Source organism: Mercenaria mercenaria, chromosome 12 (assembly GCF_021730395.1).
Source record: "Mercenaria mercenaria strain notata chromosome 12, MADL_Memer_1, whole genome shotgun sequence".
Classification (NCBI taxonomy): Eukaryota; Metazoa; Mollusca; class Bivalvia; order Venerida; family Veneridae; genus Mercenaria; species Mercenaria mercenaria.
Window position 1 is genome coordinate 57,047,564 of NC_069372.1, and position 24,459 is coordinate 57,072,022.

The 24,459-nt window shown below is 35.7% G+C and overlaps 1 protein-coding gene across 2 annotated transcripts in view; it reads right to left on the reverse strand.

The window, feature by feature from the left end:
• Positions 1 to 1,326: 1,326 nt before the first annotated feature.
• The window catches only part of LOC123534143 (pescadillo homolog), a 29,930-nt gene continuing 6,797 nt past the window's right edge, over positions 1,327 to 24,459 (reverse strand). Inside the window, exons 2-16 of one of the 2 annotated variants that reach the window (XM_045316237.2) lie at positions 21,266 to 21,345; positions 19,631 to 19,784; positions 19,078 to 19,187; positions 18,376 to 18,547; positions 16,376 to 16,465; positions 15,511 to 15,627; positions 14,887 to 15,042; positions 13,858 to 13,944; positions 13,052 to 13,185; positions 9,923 to 10,048; positions 9,440 to 9,612; positions 8,395 to 8,574; positions 7,853 to 7,923; positions 7,183 to 7,359; positions 1,327 to 2,220 (exon numbers count right to left, since the gene is read on the reverse strand). In XM_045316237.2, coding sequence (XP_045172172.2) covers positions 2,140 to 2,220; positions 7,183 to 7,359; positions 7,853 to 7,923; positions 8,395 to 8,574; positions 9,440 to 9,612; positions 9,923 to 10,048; positions 13,052 to 13,185; positions 13,858 to 13,944; positions 14,887 to 15,042; positions 15,511 to 15,627; positions 16,376 to 16,465; positions 18,376 to 18,547; positions 19,078 to 19,187; positions 19,631 to 19,784; positions 21,266 to 21,345 — 1,908 coding nt within the window. In that variant the 3' untranslated portion in view covers positions 1,327 to 2,139. Of the gene's footprint in view, positions 2,221 to 7,182; positions 7,360 to 7,852; positions 7,924 to 8,394; positions 8,575 to 9,427; positions 9,613 to 9,922; positions 10,049 to 13,051; positions 13,186 to 13,857; positions 13,945 to 14,886; positions 15,043 to 15,510; positions 15,628 to 16,375; positions 16,466 to 18,375; positions 18,548 to 19,077; positions 19,188 to 19,630; positions 19,785 to 21,265; positions 21,346 to 24,459 lie in introns of both variants that reach the window. The other variant, XM_045316236.2, reaches the window with a different exon arrangement.

The following is a 24,459-nucleotide window of genomic DNA, read 5'->3' on the forward strand; positions in this document are numbered from 1 at the left end:
CTATTGCAACCAACCATCAGTGTCTCTTTGACTTTTGCTCCTGACCCCTACTGACTTCTTGCCTATAGGACTTTGCATTGGGGGAGACATGCGCTTTTTTACAAAAGCATTTACTAGTTTAACTTGTTTTGTACTAAGATTTCAAAGAAAAATACAGAAGTTTCATGGAGATAAAGAGATGTAGAGAGTTTTGTATGAATATTGCAACACATCCATCCTTTCTGTCATGTGTATGCCAATCATGTTGCCATTTTATGAGAAGGTTCGCAGTTCTGTTAATTGCTGGGCAGCAGGGATTAGTTGTATTGAAGCAACTAGTTTCAAGTTGAGATGAAGCAAGAAACTTGAAAAAGTGCATGTCCCCCACGTCGCTTCATTTGAATGGAAGTGGTAACATAATGTAATATATAGGTAAATGTTTGGTCATTTTTTTTTTAAACCTGTATGTTATGGAACCCCTATTGACCTTTGACCTCGGTGTGACCGCAATCTTTTTAGCTAGGGGTCTGGGTGTGTGCATGACAAATTGTCTCATTCTGGGAAACTTGTGCCATGTCATATTAAAATCGCTACAACAATGACACAGTTGTGGACTGGACAAGAAAAAAACTAGCTCTTTTGACCACCAAGTGCGACCTTGACCATTGGGCTAGGGGTCTATGTGTTGCCAGTGACTTTTAGGGCCCCATTCCCGTCCAAAAAGGTTGTGGTTTTCCCCTATTTTTGAAAAAAATACGCAATTTTCCCCTTATGCATCGCGTCACAATTCCCCAAAAACTAAAAAAAAAAACACTACTGACCTTTGACCTCAGCGTGACTGAGCTAGGGATCTGGGTTTGCCCACTATACATTGCCTGATTATGGGGAACATTTATGGTAAATAATATTAAAACCACTAGATAGATGGCTGAGTTCCAAGACACGGCAGGAAAAAAGCCATGTTGACCGACAAGTAATATTAAAATCCTTTGATGGATGATAAAAGTTACAGACCGGACAAGAATTCAGAATGAACTGACGGACAGACCATGCGAATACTATATGCCACTCGCAAAGGGTGGGAGGGGGTGAATAAAAATGTGAATTTGGTGTAGAGGGCTCAAGTTTTGTATCTTACAAGTACAACAACTAAAGAACACCAGGGTGCAACTTCCATTTCTTGAAGATAGTTTCTACGGAGATTGTATAGTGTCCTTCAGTCACATCATGAGTGACGTCAGCGATAAGGGATTGTAAATGAGAACATCATGAATTGTTCAACATCATCTTCAATCAGACGCACACTATCATGCACATTAAATTAGGGAAAAAGGAAAAACTGCCAGCTCTTACATAAAATCATTTCATTTCTTCATAAAGCATTGTCAACAAATAATATACAGGTATGTGGTTTTTTGAACGATGAACCAAGACATAAATTTCCAAGATATCCTCATCTTTAAACAATTACAAACTTCCTTTGCAAATGTTTCCAAGGTTTGGAGACTATAGTCTCAAAGCTCAAGCATTTGATGGGCTGCTTCCGAGTACAGTTTTCAAATTAACCAATGGCACAGCAGTGTTCCAAGACACGACTTTATTATCCTGGCTAGAAAACAATGATAGGCAAACATTATCAATAATGCATGCTACAAAGTCAGCTGCCACTGTTGAACAAGGGAATTGTTCCATTCTATTAGCAAGGCAAACAATTGTCCATATAGTATAAGGTATTTGTAACGGTCTTATTTGCAATACAGCAGCTAATACAATGAACTGTTAGTATTGTTTAGACATGAGGTGTATCAACATTGTTCAAACCAGTATCTGTTTTCTAACACTATGGGTGTCATATCATAGCATATATTTTTAAAACTTGCCAACAATTCCCCATTTTCTTTTTCATAATGGAAATTGACAGATACTCAAATGCATTACTTGCATCTGATATGTGAACATGTGGCTGCAAGATGGGTTACAGTACAAGTTTAACTGCTTCCTAATAATGTCCAATAGTTGTACTGTTTCCAATATTCTGACATATTTCACAGCATTCAAAAGATGTTCCATGTAATATTTTTTAAATATACAGATCTTTGTATACTATCCTTACAGGTTTTATCACATTTTATTACAACTACAAATTTACTGTTTGCAAATTTATTGTGAGACTTTTTGTTTCTTCTTTTCTAGTTTTTGTTGTTTGTCTATTGCATGTCTCTTCTGTTTTAGTTTTAATGCCTGAAATAGATAGAAAAGGAAACAGGATCATTGTTCTATTATTTGTAAGGTTTAGAGTCACACTCACACATTATTATGAATGCAGGTCATATGGTGACTTTTCAAGCTTCGATGATGGCAGAGGACCCTTCTGGCATTATTTCACGCATGGGCGGGCACTAAGGAAGAACCCCAAGTCTTCTGTAAGCCAGCTTACACATGAATTCTACACCACAAGTGAAGTTTCTAACCCACATCGATGAAGGGCAAGTGGTTCAAAGTCGGCAATCTTAACTACTCGGCCATGGAGAACCCTATAATCACTACAAATCATTTCATTTTTAACATGCTATAGTGACAAATATCTTTTACAAAACCTTTGTGGGAAAACCAGTTTGTTGAGTTAAGTCTTACAGACACAGCAGATATTGCACCAGTGTCTTTAATTAAATAATAAAATTTGAGGGTCTGCTGAGCATTTTATCAATTTTATTCAAGTTCAACAAGCAAATTGGATGAATTGGTATCCCCCGCCGAAAGGGTTTGTGGTAAGGAATGGCAAAAAGATATATCCAGCAAAAAGTGAAAGGATGTTAATAAGAAGCAAATAATTTCATTAGTCAAAATCAATTTAACAGAAAACAAATGTTTAATTAAAGAGTATATAATAAATGTATGATACTTTGATCCTGACTAAAGAATTTATTTTGAATGGGATATGCTTACTGTAATAAGCTTAGCTTTTAAAATTAAATGCAGTTAATTGAAATATGAGCTTGAAGTTTAACTGGAACGAAATATTGTCTTCGAGTGGTTTGGCACCAGGTGTTGCTGTTTAAAATGTACATTTGAACTTAAAAGGACAGTTTCCTTAAGAGAACACAGGTAAGATATCTTGAACATGGCTGAGGGCAAGGTTTGTGCAGTCACAACTTAACATGTTGAAGGTTTGAACTTTAAAAAAAAAAAAAAACAAGAGGGCCAAGATGGCCCTAGGTCGCTCACCTAAGAAACACTCCATAACAGTGTAAAACATGTTTGACCTAGTGATTTCAAGGAAACAAATATTCTGACCAATTTTCATTAAGATTGGACCAAAAAATTGGTCTCTTGCGATAAAACAAGCATTTTCTTAGATATGACCTAGTTTTTGACCCTAGATGACCCATGTTCAAACTCGACCTAGATTTTATCAAGGCAATCATTCTGACCAAAATTCATGAAGATCAACTGAAAAATACAGCCTCTATCACATACAGAAGTTTTTTCTTTGATTTGACCAAGTAACCTAGTTTTTCACCCCAGATGACCCATATTCAAATTCGACCTAGATTTCATTAAGGCAATCAACCTGACCAAATTTCATAAAAATCAATTGAAAAAAAACAGTCTCTATCGCATACACAAGATTTTTCTTTAATTTGACCTAGTGACCTAGTTTTTGACCTCAGATAACCCATATTCAAAATCGACCTAGATTTCATCAAGACAATCATTCTGACCAAATTTCATACAGATCAATTGAAAAATACATCCTCTATTGCATACACAATGTTTTTCTTCGATTTGACCTAGTGACCTAGTTTTTGACCCGAGATGACCCGTTTTCGAACACGGCCTAGATTTTATAAAGGTAATCATTCTGGCTAAATTTCATGAAGATCAGTTGAAAAATACAGCCTCTACTGCATACACAAGGTTTTTCTTTGATTTGACCTAGTGACCTAGTTTTGACCCCAGACGACCTATTTTCGAACTTGGTCTAAATTTCATCAAGGTAATCATTCTGACCAAAATTCATGAAGATCAATTGAAAAATACAGCCTCTATCGCATACACAAGGTTTTAACGTGATATGACCTAGTGACCTAGTTTTTGACCCCACATGACCTATTTTCGAACTTGGTCTAAATTTCATCAAGGTAATCATTCTGACCAAAATTCATGAAGATCAATTGAAAAATACCGCCTCTATCGCATACACAAGGTTTTTCTTTGATTTGACCTAGTGACCTAGTTTTTGACCCAGATGACCCATTTTCGAACTCGACCTAGATTTCATCAAGGCAATCATTCTGACCAAAATTCATGAAGATCAATTGAAAAATACAGCCTCTATCGCATACACAAGGTTTTTCTTTGATTTGACCTAGTGACCTAGTTTTTGACCCGAGATGACCCATTTTCAAACTCGGCCTAGATTTCATCAAGGTTATCATTCTGACCAAAATTCATGAAGATCAATTGAAAAATACAGCCTCTATCGCATACACAAGGTTTTTCTTTGATTTGACCTAGTGACCTAGTTTTTGACCCGAGATGACCCATTTTCAAACTCGGCCTAGATTTCATCAAGGTTATCATTCTGACCAATATTCATGAAGATTAATTGAAAAATACCGCCTCTATCACATACACAAGGTTTTTCTTTGATTTGACCTAGTGACCTAGTTTTTGACCCGAGATGACCCATTTTCGAACTCGGCCTAGATTTCATCAAAGTTATCATTCTGACCAAAATTCATGAAGATTAAATGAAAAATACAGCCTCTATCGCATACACAAGGTTTTTCTTTGATTTGACCTAGTGACCTAGTTTTTGACCCGAGATGACCCATTTTCGAACTCGGCCTAGATTTCATCAAGGTTATCATTCTGACCAATATTCATGAAGATTAATTGAAAAATACAGCCTCTATCGCATACACAAGCTAAATGTTGACAGACGACGGACGACAGACGACAGACGACGGACGACGGACGCCGGACATCGAGCGATCAGAAAAACTCACCTGAGCATTGCTCAGGTGAGCTAAAAAGGAATGGAAATATATATATGTATATATACATATATGTATATATTTATTTTTTTAGGGGGTGGGGGTGCAGGGGAACGGGAGAGGAAACAAAATTTCACATGCTGATTATAAATATTGATTGAAAATTAAACATGAAAAAGAAAGGGTAAAAGGGTGAAGTTGGTGGGGGGTGGGGGGGGGGGGGGGGGGGGGGGGAAGAGGATGCATGATCAGTGGTGGGCATGACTGGGTGGAGAAGTGAGGTGGGGGAATGGTACAACTTGGAAGGTTTGAAAAAAATCTAAAATAAGAAATGAAATTTTTTTTTTTTTGGGGGGGGGGGGGGGGGGGGGGGGGGGGGGGGGGGGGGGGGAGGGGGTGTGACCAAGGCAAGTGGGTGACCAGGTGTGGGTGCGCAACTTCACATGTTTATAATAAATGTTCATATAAAAGAATGAAAGAAATTTAATGAAATTCTGCCAAATGGTAAGTTTGTTATGTACAAATAAATTATGTGGATTTTTAGACAATTAAAGGGCAATAACTCTGAAGTTACAAAAGAAATCCGTACAAAACTGTCTGTGCACAACCACATTATAGTGCTCTAAATTCTGTTAAAGTTTCATAGTTCTAGGTAAAATATATCAAAAGTTACGATGCAGAAATTGCCATATCTATAGATCTATAGTACCCTATATAGTTAACACTAGAAATTTCTAAGGGCCATAACTCTTGTGTTACTTGGGCAATCTGTCTGAAACTTGATGGGCCCCATAACCTCAGAGTGGTGAACATGTGATGGGCCCCATAACCTCAGAGTGGTGAACATGTATATGAAGTTTGTTTGAAAAAAATCTAAAATAAGGATTTTTTTTTTTTTTTTTTTTTGTGTGGGGGGGGGGGGGGGGGGTGTGAGGGGAGGTGTGTGATCAAGGTAAGGGGGTGACCAGGTGTGGGTACACAACTTCACATGTTTACAATAAATGTTCATGGAAAAGAATGAAAGAAATTTAATGAAATTCTACCAAATGGTAAGTTTGTTATGTACAAATATGTGGATTTTATACAATTAAAGGGCAATAACTCTTAATTTACAAAATAAATCCGAATGAAATTGTGTGTACACAACCACATTATGGTGATCTAAATTCTGTTTAGGTTTCATAGTTCTAAGTCAAATATATCAAAAGTTATGATGCAGAAATTGCCATATTTATAGTACCCTATATAGTTAATACTAAAAACTTCTAAGGGCCATAACTCTGGTGTTACTTGGGCAATCTGACTGAAACTTGACGGGCCGCAAGAACTCATAGTGGTGAACATGTATATGAAGTTTTAAATAAATATTCCCAACCATTTCCTAGATATGGCTCCGGACGGACGGACGGAAGGACAGACGGACGGACGGAAAGACGGACGGACGGACAACGCCAAAACTATATCCCTCAGACTTTCGTCGGGGGATAATAAACTAGGAGGACATAAATGAAAGATTCTTTTATCACATTTCATGCTGAAATATCAAAATTTCTTGAACTGACATTGACATTAAAATGTTATTACACTGGCATAATACTAAACTTGTTTTGGTTTTAGCACCATTTTCTAACATTTTTTTAGTTTATATATGTAAAAGGCAGACAGTTAACATAACCAGTGTTGTAACATGCTCTCAATAAGTAACTGCCAACCTTCCCACCTGAATCAGAGGTGGAAGATGAATGAGTTTAGACACATGTCTTATCAATCGTCACTGAGAACATACACCTGGCCTGGGGCTCAAATTCAAGAACCCATGATCCATAGATGTAGCTCTTCCTATTGAGCTAAGTGGGCTGATTCTAGTATTATGTATTAAAATACTTTATTTAACTAAAACTGAAAATTCAGAAAATTAAGCCTGCATTAATGATTTCTAAGTTCATGGAGACTGAGCAATGAAATCAATAACCCAAAACCCACCAATCTGTTGGGGTTTTTTTAATAAAAGAACATGAAAATAATCATACTTTGACATTTCATTCAATTTATATCCTTTTACTAAAATATATATGGACTCCAAGTACCTTGGCTTTAAGCTAAGGGACCAGAAATAATGCCAACACAGAGTCAAAGTACAGGGCGACATTTACAACTTCTATACAGTGCTGCAATATTATACTAAAAGTAAAACACTACAAACCTCTTGTGATTTCTTTTTCCTGGAGTACATGATTTTCTTGTATAATCGTTTCTTCTTTTTTGGAATCATCATCTCTGCTAGTCGTCGTTCTTCTGCCGTCTGTTGTTGTAAACGTCTGTTAACATCCTCCTCTTCCATTGTCCCCGCTTCCACAGACATTGTACTAGTGTTCTGTTCCTGTGGACAGTAAAATAAATCTCTCTTTTTTTTTTTTTTTTTTTTTACTCTTGCTTGCCTTCATACCATGAACATCTTTTCACAAACGCAGATTTTTTCTTTCCCATTAGATTAACTTTTTAATGAATTAATCACTCCAGAGCAAGAATAAAGAGTACTTGTTCCTTCTAGTAATAACAACTTCAGCTTGCCTAAAGATTGAACTTTGGACTACTTCTGAACTCCCTACTACATTGTCAGGATAGTTTTCTTCAAACAGAAATACATTTAGTATTTTATTTACCGCTAATACTAATACTGTGAAATCATTTTTATTTGCGTAGGACGAATTTTCGCGTATTTCGCACTATTACTATTTTTTGATTTTATTTCTTCATTTCTAAAATTGAAAATGCGCAAATTAAAGCCCACGCGAAACAGTCCTTTTTCACGTTTGCGCGAAGTTTCATGCCAGCGAATTTAAATGATTTCACAGTAGCTAATAATTACTTACATCCTTCTTTTTCTTCTTTTTTGGAGGTGTGGATTCTTCATCATTTTTTTTCCGCTTCACTGTTTCCTCTTCTGAAAGAAAGGGTATTAAAATGTGTCAAAATTAATTGAAAATACGTTCAAACCAACAACTAAACAAGGATGTGACCTTGATCTTTACCTCCCAAACCTTAGCTGCCATCTATTTACCATAGACAATCATCTTACAAAAGATTTTTGGCCAAAGGGAACAAACATTCTCAAATTATTGATCAGAAATCATTTTCAGTCTTAATGTCAATTAGACAATGCCTTTGACCCCCAAAACGACACTGGTGATCTACTGATCCATTACTCTATAGGCAGGCTGGAAGGCTTCTCTGGAAAGTCAAACACGGTAAGGCTTAAATCCCAAGTGTAAGGTGAAGTTATTTGAAGTACAGTCTCATAATCTAGTACGATTTTAGTACTGAGTTTCTCTTCCAAGAGACCGACATAAAAGCAATTTTCTTTAAAATTCATGTTTTTACAAAAGGTCCAAGTGTGTTTTAACTAAATTACTACCTGATTCATCATCATCACTGTCTTCATCATCATCATCACTGTCTTCATCATCTTCATCACTATCCTCATCTTCCTCCTCCTCCTCACCCGACTTTTCTTTAGCATCTGCTTCTCCTTCATCATCATCATCCACATTGTCTCCAGATTCTACTTCACTGTCAGAATCTTCCTCTTCTATACCTGCAGATTAAAGTACGAATTTATTTAATAAGTGGATAGTTTTTATAGAACATAAAATACTTTTAAACAATAATTTTATTTAGACAAGTTTTTAACTGATATATGTTAAAATCATTCATGGTAGGACATTTAACAACAGGACGTGCTCACTATACACATGTAAGTTTAGGTGTGTCTTATAAGGGTTTTTAGGTATTTTAACTTGTCAGAATACTGCAAACTACTGTTGCAAAGTACAGCAACAGCATTTCGAAATGAGTAAAGCATATATTTCCTTGAAAAATGATGAACCAATTCAACATGGATTTCAAGAAATATTTAAAATTATTTGTCACTCATTTTGCTATTTCTCAATGTCAATATCATATTGTATATACCAAATGTTTTGTAAATAAAAATACTACCAGTAACTTTCTTCATCTGAAATATCAACAAGTTGCTGTATTTGTTTTGATGCATTTTTAAATCAAAACTAGTGCTGCTTTTGAGAAAAGCGCACGTCTCCCACAACTGCCTAATCATCTAGATTGGCATTTCTTCTCCATTATGTATCTAAGTCAACCATGCACCGAGACCTGTATCACTGACATCAGTATTTTCGGTAATTCAAGGGCCATAATTCCAAAGTGATAGAACCTTAAACCTTCCCCAGGCCAGCCAGATGGCTTTTTTACACGACTACCTGAAGCAGGCTCTAAACTATAGAAAGTATTGAGTTTAATGATCTAAATACAGCAGCTAAAGCACTCACAGAGGCCTCAAACAAGTAACTTTAAGAACTTGTCAATACAATAAAGTGTTATTACTTCATACAATTTTAACCACCTTTCAGTCAGACATTTTAATTACATACCCGAGTCTATACCTCTCTGCCTGTTGAGAAGAACTTGTTTTTCTGGAGGTACATAATCTCCTTCCTGCTCGTTTACAAACGGAGATAGATGTGGCGGTAATACTGCCCCCATAAAATAGTCATCTGGTGGTAGTATCATCTGAGCATTTACGCAGTCAATTAACCACTGTGGCTGTACATAGTATCTGCAATTAAATTGGATGTAGAGTGTTCAAACAACAAGTAAGCTTTTTTTTCTTTTTAATGCCATTGCCACTTTCCTAAAAGTCAGCAGGTATTCTATCTATCTCGGTGAATATGAACTGTTTATCTGTTAACTGTCTATCTACAATCTGATGCATGATTTTATATCACTTACCCAGAATGGACCTGTTTTTCCATCAACAGTGTGTCTACAATCCAATGCATAACTTTATATTACTAACCTCGAAAGGAACTATTTTTCCACTGACTGTGGTTTATATACAATCTGTTGAGTAATTTTATATCACTTACCTAGAAAGGAACTGTTTTTCCATTGACGGTCTATCTACAATCTGATGTGTGATTTTCTCATCTGTTTCTTTGTATGTAGCACCAACAGCCTGGGTTTCAAACCATGATACTTCTCCTCCAAATGATCTACATTAAAATAGATTCTAAATATCATCTCAAATGAGTGTTTCTCAAAGCATAATTTCATGTAAATGCAGAAACAAGATACTTTTACAATCCTGAGTCGTAACTTCATCACACAACAGGATCTTTTTGTTTGTTTTGGGTTAAATGCCATTTTTCAACAGTATTTCAGTTATATAACGGCAGGCAGTTAACCTTACCAGTGTTCCTGGATTCTGTGTAAGTACAAACCTGTTCTCCACAAGTAACTGCCAACTTCCCCACATGAATGATCTGAGGTGGAGGACGAATGATTTCAGACATAATGTCTTCTATCAAATCGTGGCAAAGAACATAATTATGCCCCGCCCAGGGATCAAACTCAAGACCCCGCTGTCTGTAGATCTGTGCTCTCCCTATTGAGCTAAGCGGACGGGCTTCACAACAGGATCTGAATCTAATCGAAGTGAAAACCAACATGAGTGAAGGCTATGAGTGCCTGTCTACCAGGCCTAGATAACTTAAATCCATGTAATTTATACAATACAAAATTGGACAGCTATTGCTTTTTAGTTACAGTTGAACCTGTGTTAGCGGCTACCTGTGTTAAGCAACCACCTGCCTTAAGCAGCCTGTCAGCTAACTTTCCTAAATGATGTTGTTTGTTCCAATTTCAATTTGTCTTAAGGTAGTTCTGTACGTTTGAAAAACCGGAAGTGATGGCGTAACGTCATCTATCCGGAAAACGTAGAATAAAGCCTGGATTCGGCGTACGGAAATGAAAATCAATTTATGAATTAATCAAAACCTGTAAGTAAATTTATTACAATGGCACTGTTGCTATATTTGTAAAGCCAAAATATGATATTAAAACATATGGTACGTTAAAAAATTAAAAATAATGTCTTACAATTAACGTGAAATGTCCAGTTTCCTTTAATCATGGTCAGATATCTCAAAAATAAGCACACGGACCTATACATTTTATTTCACCAAATTATTGGCCATGTGTTTATTTACAACTGTGAGAAGTTTCACCAAAATCTACATTGTAGAAAAAATTCTATTTGCGAAAATGTTATGAAATTATGATTTTCCCATATACTCCCATTATGAAATATTGCGTGAGGTCCAAATTTTTCAAATCAGTCTAGCAAAAAATCAAGCACACGAACCTATCTTTTTTATTTGCTGAATTTTCTAGGTATATTCTAAGTTTTGAAAAATTAGAGTTTAATCAAATTCTACATTGTAGAAAAAAATTCGATCCAAACGTGCAGAACTACCTTAAGCAGTCATGCATTAAGCAGCCATGTTATGTCACTCTGGTTGCTTTTGTTGGTTGTATGCTTAATTTGCAATTAAAGCAAGAGTCATGATGACCCTGAATCCCTCACCTGAGTAATATAAGCCACATGTTTAAAATGGCACACTGATGCTAAAATATTAGAAAGTAGGTCACATTCATGGTCACTGAAAGTCAGTTTTAAGATCGGTGTGCAAAACCACATGTCATACATATTTCAAGGCTGTAACTTAAAAAACAAGAAGTAGGTCAGTAGGTCAAGGTCACAGACAAGTGACCCCTAATCACTTGTGGCCATCAGGTAATTATAACTAAACAGTCTAGGAAATATGATCTGATAATTTTTTAAGTATTTATTCCTATATAACAAGTGACTCCCAGGGCTGACCCCAGGGATCTTGTTAGAAATCCACTAGGCAATGCTACATATCAAATATCAAAGGCCTAGGCCTTGAACTTTCAGACAAGAAGATTTTTTTTCTCCCTATATAAGTCTATGTTAAATTTGGGACCCCAGGGCAGGGCCTCTTTTGACCCCAGGGGCAAAATTTGAACAATCTTGTTAGAAATCCACTAGGCAATGCTACATATCAAATATCAAAGGCCTAGGCCTTGAACTTTCAGACAAGAAGATTTTTTTTCTCCCTATATAAGTCTATGTTAAATTTGGGATCCCCAGGGCTGGGCCTCTTTTCACCTCAGAGGCATAATTTGAACAATTTTGGCAGAGGACCACAAGGCAATGCAACATACCAAATATCAAAAGCCTAGGCCTTGCAGTTTAAGGCAAGAAGATTTTTAAAGTTTTTTTCCTATATAAGTCTATGTAAAACTTTTGACCCCCGTGGGGGGAGTGGGGGGGGGGGGCTCTTTTCACCCCAGGGGCACAATTTGAATAATCTTCATAGGGGACTATAAGATGATGTCACATGCCAAACATCAAGGCTCTATGCCTTACGGTTTTGGACAAGAGGATTCTTAAAGTTTTTTCCTATACAAGGCTATGTAAAACTTGAGACCCCCCAGGGCTGGGCCTCTTTTCACCCCAGGGTTACAATTTAAACACTTTTGGTAGAGGACCACCAGGCAATGCTACATACCAAATATTAAAGGCCTAGGTCTTGTGGTTTTAGACAAGAAGATTTTTAAAGTTTTTTCCAATATAAGTCTATGTAAAACTTGTGACCCCCGGGGCGGGGCCTCTTTCCACCCCAGGGGCATAATTTGAACAATCTTCATAGAGGACCATTAGATGATGTCACATGCCAAATATCAAGACTCTACGTCTTGCGGTTTTGGATAAAAAGATTTTTAAAGTTTTTCCTTTCTGTTGCCATGGCAACCAGAGTTCTGCATGGAATTCAAGTCTTTGAACAATTTTGAAAGGAAGCCACCCAATGATCATTCCTGTGGAGTTTTATGAAGTAATTCTGCTCAGTGGTTTTCAAGAAGATTTTTTTAGAAATTGTTGACGGACGCACGACCCACGACGGACTACGGACATTGAGTGGTTTCAAAAGCTCACCATGAGCCTTTGGCTCAGGTGAGCTAATAAAAATAAAAAGCAATTGGAAACAGTCTGTCCTACAAAAAAAAAATCAAAATGTTTAGGTCATTTAAGCTACATTGTAAATTCTCTTACAGGCTATACTCACTGCACAAAACGAAAACTTGAAACTTACATCTTGTATTTAAAAACAGTTTTTGCATAAATGATTTACCTGATAATAAATACAAGAGGCTCTCTTGGAACTTCTCTATTCAGAAAGAATTTGAGGCCCTTGAAGAGGTTCTGGAACTTGGAAAGTTTTTCCATTTCTATTTTTGCTAGTTCAATACCATCTGGGTTGTCTGTCTAAATACAGAAACAGATTACACTGAATTAAGTACACAGACAAGTTCTTAATAATTTAAAGAGGGGACTTTGTATTTGTGTATTTAAATACAGGTTATACATGTCTAATGTTTGTTTTGGGATTAAGTCAGATGAAAAGTTCAAGAAATCCAAGCAAGATTTTGAACCCACATTGATGACGGGCAAGTGAGTGAGCCATGGAAATCTCTGCTTAGAATTTTGGTGATAAAACGTTACAACCTGAACTACAAGAACGCAACAGATGACAACAGCTTGAGTTCACCTGCCCGCTCAATAGACTTTAAACAGCTGTTAACTTAAATGAATGTCTTACTCCTAATAAAATGTGAGAAACAAATATCAAAAAATGTTTAAAATGATAAAACATTACTCTATCTACAGCTCTATTGAAATTTAATTAACAATAATTCATAAACCTTATGCAAATTAATCAAACTAAATTCTGTGAAATAATTTACAAATGTGGGGGATTCAATTGTGGATGCGTCTATCCATGAAATTAAATCCAAACAAATAAATAAAGTTGCCATTAATTTCTATCAATCCCAAACATATGAAATCCATAAATTCGTATCCCCACAATGTAACCAATATGGATGAAATCTTAAAATTTCATGCCCACAAACATAAATGATTTAACAGTATATATACCTCTGATGAGGGGAAATGATCTAACTGCACATCTTCATCCAATGTTGATCCTATTGTTTTTAAAGACTGTGTTAATGCAGATAATCTCTGAAACAATCAAAATTTTATACACATATTAACAAAATGACTGCTATAAAAAAGCTACACCTCAAACCTGGAAGTAACAGAACTAAAGTTTAAAAAAATCCCCAATTTGGTAAATCAAGCCTCTTCAAATGTCATGCAACAATACAAGTTCTTGTCGGGCAGTAATTACAGCAAATTTTCTGGTTTTTTTTTAAGATCAGAACTGTGGCTTTTGAACTTTACAATGTAGCCATATTTTTTTTCTTTGGGCAATATGTTTTGCCCATAATATTATTCTCTTGAATCTCTTAATTTGGCCATGAACTTTCTGCTTGTTTAAACTTGTAGAAATTTTCAGTTTGTTGGTCTTTGTCCTGTTTCCTTAGATCTTTACAACAACGCACTTCTGCATTTTGCAGGTGAATTGAGGTTACAGATAGCTAAATGTAAAATAACTTTTTCTTAAAAGGTCGCTTTCCATTACTTTGTTAACAGTTATGGTTTACTTGTCAGGCTGAACATTACTTGCTCACACAAAAAAATTGGTGAAAACTTTGTTCTAAATGTTGATGTACAATAACTTGCCTTTCATTTAGTTAAGGTCTGAATATTAAGGGAATGAAATAATTAATTAAACAGAACATGTTTACCTATGTACATGTACATTAAACTCGATAAAATGATTAATTAATAACTTTTTGAACGAAACAGACAACTGTTTTGTCAATTCTTTCTTCATGATGACACAATACAGCAATGTTTATAAAGATTTATATACTTTAGAGCTACATATTTAGAAAGTACAAATACACAACTCCAGTAAAGCATCAACACCCTATGGCAGAACAGTCAATAGTTCATCATTTCATCAACTGCCATTCCTAACATTGATATACGAGTAACTGCCCATTTTAGTAAATAATTGTAATATATTTTGCATTCAAATTTCAACAGTTCACATACCTCTTCCAAAGTTTCTTTCTCTACAAATCTGTTTAGTTTTGCCTCCTGTCTGGGGTCTTTCTTGCCTTTCTTCTTTGGTTTTTGTGTACTTTCCTTGGTGACCTCTGACATCTGTGACTGATTCACACCTTCATCCTTTTCACTGTCCAGCAGTAACTAAAACCAGTCAAAATGTGAAATTAAACTGAGAAATCAGAAAAAAAAAAGAAAACATTAAAGATTATGTGTTTGAATTCTGTTGGGGGTAGCTGTAATTAACTGAAACAAATTATTTCTGATTAACCCTTATCACGGTGGACACAACTGATACTGCCTTAGTGCAGTCTGATCAAGATCTGCACTGTTCGCCATTCGGTCAGAATCTTTTTGGTTAGCACCCCTTTTAACAGTAAATGGTACTGTCTAAATTGAAAGATGGACAAGTTCATTATAGAAATTTAGGAGGTTAAGGATTAGCAGAATTAAAGTATCAGGCCTGTAATGACATTCAATAACTTCTGTTCAATAACAGAAAGCAACATGCTTGCCAAGCTGTATAAACTACACAAATGGCCGAAGAAAGAAAAGTAAAATTTCATAATCAAATGAAGGAAAAAATCAAGAATGTACAGCAGTGTTACCTACTTTAGGGGGATATTTCAGGTTGATAGAATTATATAGTTTGAAGTTGACAAAACCAAGTAGTGTGGTATAAAATTCTGCAAACGTCTTCATAACTTTGTAGTCTACATCAGTGGGATGCTGAAAAAAATTAAGAATAATATTAAATTACTATGAAATATATATTTTCTTTAAACATATCTACCTTATTAATATGTGAAATAAGCATCAACATAAAATTATATTCCTTTCCATACTCCATTAGTTTTTTTTTTTCAAAAGGTACATTTTATTTTAAACTACTCCATGGAAATATAAATATACATCTTCATAAAGAACTAAAAGGGTGATTACTATGAGAAAATTCTAAATTTCTTTTAAAAAATAAATTAGTTTCGATTTTAACAAAAATACTCTTGGGGTATTTTCCAGTAATTTCCAAAAAGTTCTGAGACATTTTTAGAACTTTAATTTTTGATCTGTTTTTTATTTAACACTTATGCTGAACACAATTGATTCTGCCTATGCGACCAGTGCAGATCATGATCTGCACTGTTCACCATTCAGTCAGTATCTTTTTGGTCAACACCCCTTTTAACAGTTAATGGTACTGTCCAAATTGAAAGATGGACAAGTTAATTACAGAAATTTAGCGGAGTAAGGGCTAGACAATATTTCAGACACAGCTGGGCACCATGGTGAAACCACCAATCTTCTGAAAGCTGAGTTGTACAAAGCAGTGCTTGAACCCACAAGTATTCTGAAAACAGTGACCGTAATCATTTGGCCATGGTGCTCCTGCCAATACAGTTTCTACTCAACATTGTGAAATTAAACTTAACAATTTTCTGTAAGCATTTTCTAACTATGTTCATACATAAATACTTACAGCAAATCCAACTTTATGTGGTGTCACCCAAGTCACTGTCTGACCCATTATTTCAGCTTGGTAATAAATACCTTTTATTGAAATAAAAACCTGAAAACAGTAAATTATTGTTAATATTCAACCATATACACAGACACAACAAAAACACATCTGCTTTCCAAACAGGATTTCTTTATATCCTATTAAATTCATACAAAAAAAAACAAGGAGCTGCGTTCAATAAACGCTTGATGCCCCCGGTGGCATCCTTGTCGATACAAAGCAACCTAAGTCCAAAACGAGGTCAAGGTCAAACGGAGGTCAGGTGATGTTTGAAGATGAGGAATGGTCACAGGTTACATCTGTATTAGTATCAATTCATTCTTGTAAGCGGTATTGATGCTAGGCGAAACGGTCCCATTTGGTTAACCAAGAGATGGCCCATATAAAGCAACCTAAGTCCAAAATGAGTCAAGGTCAAGGTCAAACTGAGGTCAGGTGATGTTTGAAGATGAAGAATGGTCACAGGTTATATCTGTATTAGTATCAATCCATTCTTGTAAGCGGTATTGATGCCAGACGAAACGGGCCCATTTGGTTAACCAAGAGATGGCCCATATAAAGCAACCTAAGTCCAAAATGAGGTCAAGGTCAAGGTCAAACTCAGGTCAGGTGATGTCTGAAGATGAGGAATGGTCACAGGTTACATCTGCATTAGTATCAAGTCATTCTAGTAAGGGGTATTGATGCTAGACGAAACGGTCCCATTTGGTTAACCTCGTACGGATGGACAGGACGATCACTATATGCCTCCTGCATCAGTAGATGCCGGGGGCATAATAATGTTTTTTTCCTAGTAAAAGATCACTTTGTAAGCACTAGGTAAACCAGTACTGAGTAACAGATTCTATCTTTATTTTTTGTTTTGGGTTTAATGCCATTTTTAACAGTATTTCAGTTATGTAATGTCGGGCAGTTAACCTTACCAGTGTTCCTGGATTCTGTACCAGTACAAACCTGTTCTCTGGAAGTAACTGCCAACTTCTACAACACATGAATCAGAGGTGGAGGGCGAATGATTTCAGATACAATTTCTTTATTTAAGGCTAAATATTAGATTATCTATAGGCATCTATTCTTGCTAGTTTAAATGGTAAAATAAACAGTAAACAATAACAAACTTATAAGGCCAATATTGTCGGAAGTCTTCAGACTGCCCTGTCTGAAGGGAATTGACTGTTCAAACTGTGAAATATCTTAATTTTGTACTGAAATGGCCATTTTTCTGGAGGCCATGAACTCCTGGATTTTGATTTTTCAACACAAAAGCTGTCACAGGAGACAGCGTGCTCGACTATTTCGATGCTGGATAGTTAAATTGGGCATATCTGAGTAAGCTGGAGCTGTCACTAGAGTGTTTAATGACTCAAACGTGGGTGAAGATATTGAACAGTGGCTTAAGTCTGTGTCAAATGTATTTAGTAATAATTTTATTTTATTTATTTTGTCGGGTTTAACGTCGCACCGACACAATTTTAGGTCATATGGCGACTTTCCAGCTTTAATGGTGGAGGAAGACCCCAGGTGCCCCTCCGTGCACTATTTCATCACGAGCGGGCACCTGGGTAGAACCACCGACCTTCCGTAAGCCAGCTGGATGGCTTCCTCACGTGAAGAATTCTACGCCCCAAATGAGGTTTCGAACCCATATCGATGAGGGGCAAATGGTTTGAAGTCAACGACTCTAACCACTCGGCCACGGAGGCCCCTATTTAGTAATAATAGAGATAAAAGTATATCAAAACATTAATATATAAAGGGACATAATTCATTGAAAATTGCTATAAAAGTAAGGCACAATGTGTGATATCATGTGGCTCATAATGTGAAATAACAACTTCAAGTTTGAATCAAATCTATTTAGTAACAACTGAGATACAGGAAAAGTGCATCACAACTTGATCCTGAAACTCTAAGTAAAAATAAGGCACAACTCATAACATATTTAATCATTTACTTACTTTTCTGAGAGACTGTGAAGCAATTACATAATGCATAAACTCCACTGTCAGTCTCCGACATAGTTGTATAAAACGTGAATCTGTAATGTTTGTTTGTGGAAATGTTGAAAACAAGAACACCATAGATAAACAATCATCCAGGTCTCGTACTGCATCAATAAATGATGGATATCTGAAAATAGTGTGGATGTCAGTATAGTATGACATTATAACAGATCTGCTACTCATTGCTGTTCATAGGTTATTAACCCCTAGCCTGCTAGCGGCAAGTGATTCTGCCTTTGCGACCAGTGCAGACCAAGATCAGCCAGCACATCCGTGCAGTCTGATCATCGTCTGCACTGTTGGCCATTCAGTCAGTATCTATTTGATAAGCACCCCTTTTAACAGTTAATGGTATTGTCCAAAATGAAAGATGGACGAATTCGTTACAGAAATTTAGCTGGGTAAGGGTTAAAGGACTCAAATGTGTAACCTCTTAAAATAGCAGTTTCCAAGTTCCTTTTTCAACTTAAATCATTCCTTTAGAACTTGGCACAGAGACTTTGCAAAAAAATATTTGTCAATAAATTTATACATAAGTTCACTTTCAGAAAACAGAATTTTTAAGATTTTAGACAACTTCAATTTTACCCAACAAAGAAAACGAGTCACTTTAGAGAAAATTCTATTAATAACACCAAGTTTCTACAAGAAATGTACCTTTCTTTGACAATATGATCAAGTTTGTATTTTGGCCTGTTCTTTCGTATCCTAGCAGCGGCATTCAGATTTTTTCGGCCATAAGCTTTCTTCAGCCTTCTCATAAAATGCTGCAAAAAAATATTCAGTTCATAATCTAAAACAGAAACATTCTAAAATTAAACATTTTCCATTTTTTATATATATACATGTAATCGACTGCCACTAATTACAAGTTTCACAGTTCCTTAGTCAAATATGTGCTGTTGTTCCTTAGTGTAAACTGACTAAAACAGCAGCCATTAATACCTAACTTTAATTTTATGGTTCAACATATTACCTGACTGTATTTTTGTACAGACTACTCTGAACATTATGTACCTAGATATTTTGTAACTGGGTGTTTTTATAAATTTTTTTGACCAAGTATTATCACTCCACTATATGATGTCCCCTTTCATTGTGGCAAAGTGCTGACAGAGGCAGTAGGCGGAGTTGGTGTCAAATGTGCCTGGTTTTGAGGATAACAACTTACAAAGTTCAATATCAGTGAAATCAAATGGTAAAAGTTTACCTTGAATTCTCTGAACTTATTAATGAGTGGCTCGTGTAACAAGAACTGTATATCTTTAACGAAGTAGTATGTTCTGTTTGATGTGCTGCCCTTTCCTGCCTTCTTTCTGTGTAAAGGTTCTACAGGATATATTCCCTTCAATATACATAGTCGTCTGAAATAAATACACGGTAAAATCATTATTTCCTAGACATAACTAGTTCTATTACCAACTTGTTAACAATTAGCGTTTTGAGACACTAGTCCAAACTGCTATATATTTAAATGAGCAACAAAAACTGATACTGGACTGGTACAAGCCAGAGTCTGTAAGCTTATATGAATTTTCAAGAATTGTTACTAGCCAAAATTTACTTTTACACGGTTTTTACCTTTAGACCAGTACTAATATCAAGCATTGCATTAACTGCTTAAAGTCTATACGTTATACAGAAATGTGCAAGGGAGGAGCTTAATCATAATCACCTGAATAAATTTATCACTATTTTTATTTGCTTGGACCATATTTTTACTACCCAGTTGAACAATTTACAATTACAGTGAAGTAAAAATAACAAGAGCTGTCACTAATGGTGACAAATGACCCCGCAGCGCCTTGACCTTTCCCCTGGTGACCTTGACCTTTGACGTGGTGACCCCAAAGTTAATAGGGGTTGTGTACTCAAAAAGTACTATAAGCATGTAAAAGCTGAAGGTCCTGGGTGCAGTGGTTTGCGAGTAAAGTGCCTTCATGCAAAAAGTTAACATTGGCCCCTGTGACCTTGACCTTTGACCTGGTGACCCCAAAGTTAGTTGGGGCCGTGTACTCAATAAGTACTATCAGCATGTAAAGTTTGAAGGTCCTGGGTGCAGTGGTTCGTGAGTAAAGTGCCTTCATGCAAAAAGTAAACGTTGGCCCCTGTGACCTTGACCTTTGACCTGGTGACCCCAAAGTCAGTAGGGGTCATGTACTCAATAAGTACTATCAGCATGTGAAGTTTGAAGGTCCTGGGTGCAGTGATTCGCGAGTAAAGTGCCTTCAAGCAAAAAGTTAAAGTTGGCCCCTGTGACCTTGACCTTTGACCTGGTGACCCAAAGTCAGTACGGGTCGTATACTCAATGAGTACTATCAGCACGTGAACTTTGAAGGTCCTGGGTGCAGTAGTTCGCGAGTAAAGTGCCTTCATGCAAAAAGTTAACGTTGGCCCATGTGACCTTGACCTTTGACCTGGTGACCCCAAAGTCAGTAGGGGTCGTGTACTCAATGAGTACTATCAGGATGTGAAGTTTGAAGGTCTTGGGTGCAGTGGTTCGCGAGTAAAGTGCCTTCATGCAAAAAGTTAACGTTGTGGCTAACGAACGAACGCACAGTTAAAAACTAATATGCCTCCCTTTGGGGGCATAAAAATACATTCTATTTATACAGTTGAAATCAAATGATTAATTTTGAGAAATAAATACAATATACAATGTCATACAAAATATGTCCATTTCAGAAATAATGGAGAATGGGAGAATAAATTATACTTGCTTCATAAAGCGATGCTTTTAGAAATGAAAGATTTAACTCACAGGCCTGTGCAATGCACATGATCTGAAAAGGTAAAACTTTTCTGCAATAAACAATAAAGTGAACTGATTTACAAATATTTATACCTGAAATCCTTCAGTGAAATCTGTAGTCGTTTTACAGCTTTGGTTCTTGTGATGAAGGCTGTAGCAGCACCACTCTGATGCTGAAAATTTTGCAAAGCAAATTTTACCATGTTAAGAGCAGATTGCTTGTATTTATAATACAAAAGTTGTGTATCTTAGTTGATATGCAGTTCTACTAGTTTCTAACTTGCAAGACTCCTTTGGAAGAATAACAGTGGTGTTAGATGGAGGATACAATATACCTTTATTTGTTTCATTTCAATAAAACCTTGACACATAAATGATAATGCATTACACAGTTGATAATATGCTCTATACACAACTTGACTGGATCTCTGAATAACTGTTGATCTTTTGTACTGAATTCTATTGACCAAGGAATTTTTAGACACAGACTATTTTACATTTCTTATAAGATTTTTCAATAACAATGGTTATTGTGGTATGTTATACTATGGCAATACCATGTCAAGATATATATCAATATATATTATTATTTGGACAGTGGTGTTTCAAATAACTCCAATGGCAGAACTCTACATTTTTCCATTTGCCTATCTGTTGTACCAAAGTGCAATATGCTAATTAAATCATCAGATAAACAAGTAGAAATTTTCAACAAACATGTCCATTGAACAGCAATCGTAAAACTAAAAGGTATATTTAAATTCACTAACATATGAGCAGGTATATTCGTGTAATTGAGAAACGCATCTGCTGTAGCAACGTAACACACTGCTGTTTCACTCTCACAAATATATAGATGGAGCAAAATCAACAGCTACTTGTAATAGGATTCAATTATATTTACAACTTTTGTAAGTAAATGATCATGGTTTTCTTTATACAGAAATGCTGCAGACAATCTAATGTATATGACACAACCTCATCCAATAATTATAGCAGGTCTATTCTTAGCTTTCTCAAAGAGCTATAAAAATAAATAGATCGGCAACTGGAAAAGTCTAAGAAATCAACATTAACTGTTGTCGTTTGAAAATTGGACTATAATAAGGGTCTGTTGACTTGATCACGAGTTATTAAGTCAGCAAACGCTTCAATAAGATAATGCGGTGACATGTGCTTACGCGAGATTATCTCCTGTTGCCATTTTGTGCATTTTATACTTCTTTGGCTTGCTGCAGAAGTTACAATGTATCTAATTCTTGCTTTGTCTCATGAAAATTACTGCAAGTAGTGTACACAGTTAAGACTTGTGAAATCACTCTGTCTTGCAGTCAAAAAGTAATTTGAGACTAAAGTCGACCCAGCTGGTAAATGGGTACCAGCAAATTGCTGAAGGTATCTTAGAATAGGGTCGCTCAAAAGAGCTTATGTTCATTGTTTCACAAAGTGATGGTAAATAAAATTTACCTAAAGTTACAGTGCTTTAGGGTATAGCGGATAGCTAACTAATCTTTCCTGCATTCCAATTCAAAGAAATGAAATTTAGTAGCTTTTTTTTCTGTATATCAGACAGAAAACAGCTATAATTTTCAAAACATTCAGCTTTTAATAGAAATTTGTGTGTTTTTTCACTCAATGCCATTGTTTACATATGCGCTGATTTAGAGTGTACAGGATAACTTTAGTCATTTTTTACATTATTAATTTAAAATCCTCATCTAAACAAACTTCCCAAGATTTTTTTTACTATAAATCAGAATAATACTGTATTCCCTTTTCAAAAACATTTAGCTTTTTAATTTTCTATCAAATACTTTTCATTCACTGACATTCTTTACATATAGCCTGTTTGCACCTATTTTCGCCGTACTAAGGAAATAAATTAATAAAGGAAAGAAAAACAATATTATGTTGCTATTATTTCCTATTAACTTCGTAAACCTTTTCTTTTCTACTATTATTTCAAGCAGAAAATCATTTTTCTAGTCCTTGTTTACTTTCATTCCGATCATGTTTCCGGTGTATGTGACTTTCACTTTGGCCAAGGGAGTTAATTCTAATTTCGCGGTACGACATCCGACTTGATAAAGCGCTTCCTGTGAAAGTGTAAAATGTATAGGACCCCTAAAGTTTCAAAATAGATTTCATGAGTAAGACATTAAAAATTATTGCAATGTAAAATTAACACAATGGAAGGATAATTCCGTCAAATATTTGGACAACACACGATTCATTACCAATTTTACTTTGTCAAATGATCGACGAGGGCATTTAAAAATAATTGACCTACGTTTACAAAAATAGGGTGTGCAACATAATCAGCTTCCAAAGTAGGTCAAATGTGTTTACTGTAGAGAGCGCTACAAATTGTTGTTCTTACAAAAACCAAATACCGCGAGACCAGATGTAACGCGAAAATAGCAGCAAGTGGTATACACCGATTTAGTCAGTAGCGGATAACTTCAATTTTCATACAATAACGTATGAAAAATAACACAAAAAAGCAAACATTTAAAATATATGTCAGAAAGTCTGTCTGCATGCTAGTCTGGCATTTTTGCAGCAAAGAAAGTACAAATAAGTTAGAAACACTTCAACATAGGGCTTTGAACATTGTTTTTAATGATTATACATCTAGTTATGATTCTCTACTATGTAAAGTTGATATGCCAACCCTCCACACAGGTAGACTTAGACTCATTGCTTTGGAGGTTTTTAAAAGTTTAAATAAAATTTCTCCTTTATATATACAAGAACTTGTTTCAGTAAGATCATCAAATTATAATTTCAGATATACAAACACTCTTGAGGTACCAGCAGTAAACACAACCACTTATGGTAAGAAGAGTTTTCGCTTTGAGGCCACAGAAGTCTGGAACAGTCTTCCGAATAAAGTTAGATGGACTACGGATTACATGGAATTCAAGCGACTGATCCAGACTTGGAGTGGTCACAAGTGTGCTTGTTCTATGTGTGCCTGAATTATACCCAAAATGCTTAGTATTCTTTCTTTTGCTTTAACCCTGCTATGCATCCCTCCAGATTTTGATTCTGTTGCTTTTGATTTTGCTTAATCTTATTTAAGTTTAGTTTGTCCTAGCTGCATTGCTTCTTATTTATGTTTTTAGTTTGCCTTGACTGCATTTGACAACATGATTTGTATCTTATTTATGTTAGTTTGTCTTAGCTGCATGCTTTAGCAAATGTCCTAGTTATTTTTAGCTTTAGCTACACTGCATGTGTGATATATGTATTTCTGTTTGTTTAAATAATACTATATCATGACT